The 7,937-nt window shown below is 39.3% G+C and overlaps 1 protein-coding gene across 1 annotated transcript in view; it reads right to left on the bottom strand.

Moving 5' to 3' along the window:
• Positions 1-233: 233 nt before the first annotated feature.
• The window catches only part of RAB32 (RAB32, member RAS oncogene family), a 19,817-nt gene continuing 12,113 nt past the window's right edge, over positions 234-7,937 (bottom strand). The window contains exons 4-5 of the mRNA XM_004674135.2: positions 5,494-5,771; positions 234-1,596 (exon numbers count right to left, since the gene is read on the bottom strand). Of these exons, the coding sequence (XP_004674192.1) occupies positions 1,447-1,596; positions 5,494-5,771 (428 nt within the window). The 3' untranslated portion in view covers positions 234-1,446. The remainder of the gene's footprint in view (positions 1,597-5,493; positions 5,772-7,937) is intronic.

Below are 7,937 nucleotides of genomic sequence, written 5' to 3'. Positions count from 1 at the left end.
TATATATATATATATATATAAAGCAAGGTTTAACTATATGTTTTAAAAAATTTAACTGTACAATAAATACGATTTAGACCAAGGTCATAATTTTATCCCTTAACCTCAGAAAATCTGATTCTATAAAGAATATGTGCCATAGAGGTCAAATAAATTTTTTTCTTAAGTATAAAATATGCAAGACACATTTGTGACTCCTTCGCAAGACAAAGGTTTAATGGGTAGAATAAGCTACATTTATGGGGCAAGACAACTACCAGTGTTTTTTCCCAGAATACACCTGTTAGAAAAAATGAAATTCTATGTTAGTTTTTATTTTCTGATCTCAATAAATGCTTGAATCTTTCCCATCCAAGTGCACAATCACAATTAATGGATTAGACAAAATTTGGTCAATACCTCATTTAATATTAACATGAGATTGTCACAAAGGCCAGTAAGATTCCTTTGACAGAAATAAGTTGGAATTTACACATATAATTATGTTCTTTAAAAAGAAAAGGCAAAAGTGTTCTAAGGTGGAGAAGTATACCCACATTACCTCCTGGGTTAAATGGCAACGCATGTTGTGATCCTGCCTTAAATTTTTTGTATATTATGTTATCTTAAATGTGCAAACTTGATATAAATCCACATGTGACCATGTTTTTTTTTTTTTTTTTAACAACAAAGAAAATAAAAACAAAGTTTATACTTAGAAATTAATTCTCTCCTCAACTGTCACCTTTCTATTATAGAGTTGAAGAATCCAGCTCCGCTTAGAACTGCAACTATGATATTGCTCAGGCCTGCAGTTATACACAAACACTAGGAAGGAGAGGAAGAGGCTGGAGAAAGAAAAGGAAGGAACTATGTTTATATTGATTCTTCTGGTCCCAGGCCCAGAATAGGAGGCAGATGAGGGCGTTCTGGAGTGATAAGGAAGGGCATTTTAATGCGTCTGAGATGAATAACCAGCCAGGACTAGTTGTTTCAGGGGTAACAATTTTACATGAATCCCCAGAGCTTTGAAGGGGAAGATGTGGCTCTCCGGAATGTGACAGACAGGGACTTCTGTGACTCAGAGTCAAAACCCCCTTTGAAAGTGAGGATGGACCATGGCGACGAAAACACAAACTCATCCAGTTACTGTCAGATGGGAGTAAACATTTATTACCACCCCTGCGTCATGCTAAGGGCTACAACTTGGGTGCTGACCAGATCCTGAGGAATGGTCATGTTAAAAGATGTTTCAAAGGATGTAAACGTTATCCTGAATCCAGGGGCCATGAGTACAAAAGTGCTCATGTGTGAAGGTGGAGGGCCTCTGGCAGGATGCCCTCCCCCAAGTCCGGGGTGCCAGCAGCTGGGGGACTCACAGGGCAGGAACCCCGCCCTGCGACCTGCTCCCAGGCGTTCGCTCTGGACTGCAGGGCTGCGTTCTGCCCGGGTCACGCCGATGTCGTGTCAGCAGCACTGAGATTTGCTCTCTGCTCTCAAGGTCTCCTGGTCCAGTTTAATTTTGTCCGCATCATTTTCTTCATTCGGAAAGCTTTGTTGGTTTTCAAGAATATTCTCCACTAGGAACCGGGCTGCTTCATCTATGTTTATGTTATCCTGTGAGACAGATTGAGCAAGAGCATCAGATCGTAGGACTATTGTCATGAGGAAGCATCACTTGGGCCACTCATTGGAAGGGGCATTTTTAGTGTATACCTGCTGCCTCCTCCAGTGGTTAGGGGACCTTTCCTGGTATCCCTTCTATAACCGTTTGCCACCGAGTTCCTGCATGCTAGCCTGGTAGCTGAAAGTGAATCTTCACCCTCTTTCTTAAATAAAGCACTAAGATTAAAACCTAGTTCATTCCTTGAACATCTAGTTCCAACATTCAGAATCCACCATGAAGAAAAATGTTGAAGGGCTCAAACCATCCAAATTACGGTAACTACATCATGTCACTCCGGTCTCTGATTGCCAGTTCATATTTGCAGTTCATGTGCAAACGAGCCTAAAGCAATGTTGCAGGTGTGATTCCTGCACGCACACTAGGAGCTACTATCTGTCATGTTTGTGTGACTCTAAGTTGTCATTAAAGACACAATAAGAAACCCATAGCAAAAACTGTGCTGATTTTGAAAAAAAATATTTAATTTTTCATTTGTAAGTAATTCAGATTTATAGAAATATCGCAACAGTCAAAACTCCTATATGTTCTTTACCCATGTTCCTCAAACTTTAACATCTTAGATAAACAGATGCAACTACTAAAATTGGGGCATTAGATACTAGCATTGTGTCCATGTAAATCTATTAACCTTATAAAAATTTCACCAATCGTCTCCATGCCATATTTCTGATTCAGTGGTCTGGGTCTCCTTATCTAGAACATTCTCCAGATCATGTCTCCTTTGTCTAGAACGTTCACTCAATCTCCTTGCCTTTTGTGATCTTCACTCTGAGCTCCACGATTCCAATCCTGCGGAAGGAATCTAACCCACAAGGTCCATCCCACTTTTCTCCTTTATTTGTTGTACCTCTCTCAGAGAGTGAGAAACCTGATAGACTTGTGCTATTTATTCAGTTACCTTCTTTTTTCTAGCAGCAACACTCTTTTTTAAGTTCCACTCCCAAGACAAGCACTAACTTGAATTAACTTTAATTTGTACTTACGTAGATATTCTGTCCTCACCATACTTTCCCCATTAATTTCAGCATCAAGAAATTTTCCCTAAAACAATGATCACTGTGGTGTTTAATGATGCCATGCTGTTCCTGTAACCATTGTACATTTATTAGTTGGACTGGACTATGGAGAAGAGCTTTCTCTTCTCCCTCATCTACTTATTCATGTCTTGGATCATTACTCTATGCTATGCATTAAATCCACTGCCATCATTATTCATGCTCTTGCTGGAATCATCTTAGATGTATGGAGCCGTAAGAGGCCCTGTGTCTTTCTCAGACATCTCTGTCACCACATGGGGGCCCCCTTGGTTTCTGGCACCACCACTTGTCTCAGAGACATTTTCACTGGTCTTGTCTCAATAGCCCTGGTCAGTCATTTCTCCTGGGAAGACTGGTTCTTTCAGTTGGAAAACAGTATTTCAAGACCTGACTGTGAGGTTAGGCAAGCCCACTGGCTTTCTGGAGTCACTGTCTCTCAGGCAAGCCCCCCAGCACACAGACCTAGCAACTATATGCATATGCCTGATCCACACACAGACACCTATTCTACACGTGCCCTTCAGTTTATATAGATACGTGTGTGTGATGTGTTCATACATACACACAAGCACAGGGATATATGCCTGTGTATGTACACTCTGAGCTCCGTGATTCCAATCCAGCGGAAGGAATCTAACCCACGAGGTCCTTCCCAGCTTTCTCCTTTATTTGCTGTACATCTCTCAGAGAGTGAGAAACCTGCAAGGCCTGCGCAATTTATTCAATGACCTTTTTTTCTAGCATCAACTTTTTTTTTAAAGTTCCACTCCCAAGACAAGCATTAACTTTAATTAACTCACTGATCCCTGAAAGTTTGAATGTCATTCCCTCTCCATCATCTCAATTATAGCAAATAATTAAAATAGTCTTTAGTTTGCATTTGATAGGAGTCGACTAGGAACACAAATTTCCACATTGTAGCCACACATTATTAGAAATCCATTATGTGCCATCAAAATGAGAAGACAAAATTCATGAATTCAGAAATATCTTTTGGCTGTGTTCCTCCTGGAATGCAACCAGAAATCAGATCGATAGGCAGCTGCTGCCACCGGTATTCCCGGTACAGATAGCAGTGATTTAAGCGTCAAGTAAAATTCATAACCTAAATTTTACATGTATAGGTACTCCCTTGGATCATTCCTGTTTTATTATTAATGACAATCCTGGTTTATTATTAAGGACATTCTGCAAAAGATGTTTCTAGAATATCTGTACAAAAGCCCAGAATATGCCTGAAACATTACTCTTAGCCAATGCTCCCCGCTCCTCTCCAGAAGCATCATCTATAAATACAGTAGCAATGATGACAAGTAGTCTCAAGCACAGCCATGTGATACTGTGGATTATAAATCTTATATAGATTCTGGGGTCAAATTTGGATTCACTACCAGAGTGATTAATTCAAATGAAACGTAAAGAGGAAATTTTATCTGTAAGATCTTGCCACCAAATTTGGTCTTCTAATACACATTTACACATAGCACTGATATTTTTTTCCCCAACAGGCCAAGGAAATAAGCTAATGACCGGCTAGAACCAGAGCAGACAGAGCAAGCCACTGGATGAATCCTTCCTGCTGCGAGCTCCCTTCTTGACTGGCAGAGTACTCATGCAACACCTCTGACCTCTGTCTCTTCCACCACTTCTTTTTATTTATGAAACTAATTTAAGAGTGTTAGAATCTACTTTTTTCAACAAAAAGCATTTCATTTTGAAGTCGATACCATTTTTTCCCAATGATTCCATCATCAGACAATATTTCAGAGGTTTTTTTGTACAGTCTTTCATAGCTTTGCTTTAATTAATTATGCTGATCAGCAATAATAATCTTCCAACTTTAGGGTAGGTTTCTGGTAAAGCAAAAATTAAGTAAGTAGAAACAATTTTTAAAATAATATATACATATATACTACATATGTAAAATATATATATAAATAAATCATGCACACACTTAACACATATGAATATATGTGTTAAAATTACACCCAGTTTATGGTTTAAAGTTTGCCATCTCAGAATTTCTCATTTTGTCATTCTTTCTTAAGTCTGCTACTTCACCCTCTAAATATGAATCTTACAATTCAAATAAACACCCCCCCCCCCAATTTTGGTGCTTGTGATTTCTATCTTTGTTTTATTATACATCTGGACCATTAAAGTTTTTCAAAAGATAACTTGAGTGCTTCTGTATTTTGTTCTGCTGCCCAAAACATAGAAAGAAAAAAATTTTCACTACTATTTATGAAGAAGCATGTCACAAAGGTTGATACTTTCCTCTTCAAATTCTTTCGTGCAGTTCCTCTAAAGCTTTTCAAACATCTTCTGAAAACATCTTCTCTCTGACCTTTTCTGCTTTTGGTAGTCTTGCATGTGACCTTCAGATTCACCAGGGAAATGGTCATATATTTTGTTAAACTGTTTTAAAGAATTACAAATGCTAGTGCCTGACAATACTTCTCATCGCTCATAAACTCCAGTTGCATGAAAAGTGTTTCATTTAAAGACCCAAGCTCCCAGAAAATGTCATCCGTTCTTTGCGCTACATAATGGCCCTTTTTAATTTGAATGCAAAATCTGCCCTTCTACTCACCTCCCCGTTAGCCAAGTTGAAAGCATTCCTGCTGCTCACTGGAAAAAAAAAAATGTAACATACCAAGGCTGTGTTTCAGTTTTTCTAGACTTCAGAAAACCACTGCAAAAATCTACCTACTTACTTTCTCGTCACAGCTCAGATCCTTGTGCAAGTTACCAGCAGCAGAACAGACACAAACCCACAGTGGACCTCACCTTTGCAGAGGTTTCAAACCATCCAGTGAAGCCATGTTCTTTGCAAAACTGGTCCATCTGAGGAGGAGTCTGGCCACTGTCCTTCTTCTGGTCACACTTGTTTGCTAGGAGGACAGCAGGAATAGGGTTGCCATTTGGAAGATGGACTTTACTATCTAGATCATTTTTCCACTTCAAGACTGCCTCAAATGTGGAACCTCTTGATAGATCAAAGACAATAAAAGCACCGACAGCTTCTTTGTAGTAGACACGGGTCATGTTGCCAAAGCGTTCCTGTCCTAGAAAGGAATGTGACGATGAAATTAAAAACTCATAATTCAGACAGAACAAACACATAGATATAATGCTTCTGATCCTAAGGACAAGGCAGTTCACACATATGTTCCATGTTGGAGCAACATCAACTGGTGGAGCTAAGGGTAAACATATAGAAACAGAAAGCGCACAGGAGAAGTGGCTGACCATGGCATGAGTACTCAATTTTCTGTTCTCTGTGTGCGTAGTGCACGCTCCATCAACATCAACATCACACACTTAAAGCTACCGAGCCCATCATCCTCCACTCTTCTCAGTCCCCTTGGTCAAAGACATGAGACAAATTAAGGAAACAAAAGAAGCCGGGGATAGAGGGAAGAAGGGACAAGAATAGAAGAAACGGAAGCTGGCAGGAAGAAGATAAGTATCGTGGATAAATGTTGTCACAAGATTAGGACTGGACGTGAACAAAGTCATGTCTCATCTTTCTCTCATCTTCTCTCACTCTTGGCTCCATCTTCAAGGCTACTCTTCTCTAAGAAGTCTACTGTTTTAGAACAAAAGGCAGCACAACTGGTGGCGTTACAAGGAGATTCAGTCGCAGAGCTATTTCTAGATCATAAAATAATTTAACAAGCTAAATACTTTTGGGAAAACAATCTGCAGCCTAGCATGTCACAGAGGCCTTTGCATTTTCTTCCTCTCTGACATACCATTCTGTGATCTAAAGAGGACGGACTTGGTCTTCATCTGAGGGATGAAAGCCCCAGAACTCCTTGGTTAGCATTACATGTGTTCTAAGATGGGACTGGAACCCAGGTATTTTGACCCCTGCGTGCCTAGGGAAATATGACATCAGCCATTCTGAACTATCTTTCAGATGCCTTAACTTCCAATGCACAATCATAATATACTCAGTCTGTCAAATTACAGACTTGAATGTTAAGAACAATGATTGCCAATTAGCGTATATCTAAGCTCTATTGCTTAGATAAATGATAAAGCACAGTGACAGCACACCCCCCTTTTAAAACACATGATGAAAAGTGTACTTTATTTCCATTTTATTGATACTAACAAATACAAAACTACTCCCATAATAATTATCTTTCTCTTCCAAATTCAACATTTTTGTCGTACAATTTTAGATATTTCTTAATAGAATAATGTAAGAACTATCAATAGTCAAGCTTAAAAAGATGAACTTGGCCCTCCCTGGTGGCGCAGCAGGTTAAAGCACAGCACAAAGAAGCTTAAACCACTTCTGCATAAGTTTGATCCCCGCCTGCCCTGGAGGAGATCCACATGGCTGTGGCAGACCTCTCCTGCCCACCCACTGCTCCCCTCAGCAGTGTACTTCATTGATCTGCCTGTTCTGTTCCCCACTCTGTCTCTGGTGAATCCTCTCACCCTCCGCATCTCTGGCCTATACCCCAGTTCTTTATGAATAAATAAATAAATCTTAAAAAAAAAAAGATGAACTTAATGTTCATTTGCTTTGTGACAACTCTTCACATGGGCTTACCTGAGGCTGCAGTGACATATCTGAATTGTACTACAATAAAGTCACAAGTGAAATCCACTATCATGTTCATATTTATTGTTAATGTAAATCAAGGAAAGTTAGCATTGTGCCATTTTTCATAAGCACATATTAAACAGCTACTTAGACATGTTCAAGGTCAGTAATGTGCAAAAATGGCTTGCAGGCACATTCCAGTAGGTCTGAGTCCAGGTCCAGCGGGAGTGGAGAGAACATGCTGACAATTATCTCCCACTTTTTGAGTTTTAATTACTGAGCATGAATTGATGATGGCAACAAGAGAAATTAGCCTCATTGAGAAAGTCCAAATTAATAGACAATTACAAAATACTAAGAAAATATTCCATTATCCCTTTTATTTAGAAAGAGGATAGAGTGCCGAATTAGCCAAAGTATAGCAATCCAGAAGTTCTAAGAGGCAATTCCATTTTTGTATCTTTTGCTTTGTTTATAGAATTAGCTGTAAAACTCTAAAAACATTTCTTTCTACCAATCATTGCAAATAATAATCAAATTTGTATTCATAAAAAAATTCTGCTAATGGGGCCCTCCATGGTGGCTCAGCAGGTTAAAGCACAGCACTATGAAGCTAAAGCCACTTTAGCATGAATTCGATCCCTGCCCTGGAGATGATCCATATGGCACA

The sequence above is a fragment of the Condylura cristata genome, unplaced genomic scaffold, assembly GCF_000260355.1.
Source record: "Condylura cristata isolate star-nosed mole 26May11 unplaced genomic scaffold, ConCri1.0 scaffold00001, whole genome shotgun sequence".
In the NCBI taxonomy this organism is placed as follows: domain Eukaryota; kingdom Metazoa; phylum Chordata; class Mammalia; order Eulipotyphla; family Talpidae; genus Condylura; species Condylura cristata.
This window is presented reverse-complemented; position numbering and strand designations above follow the sequence as displayed.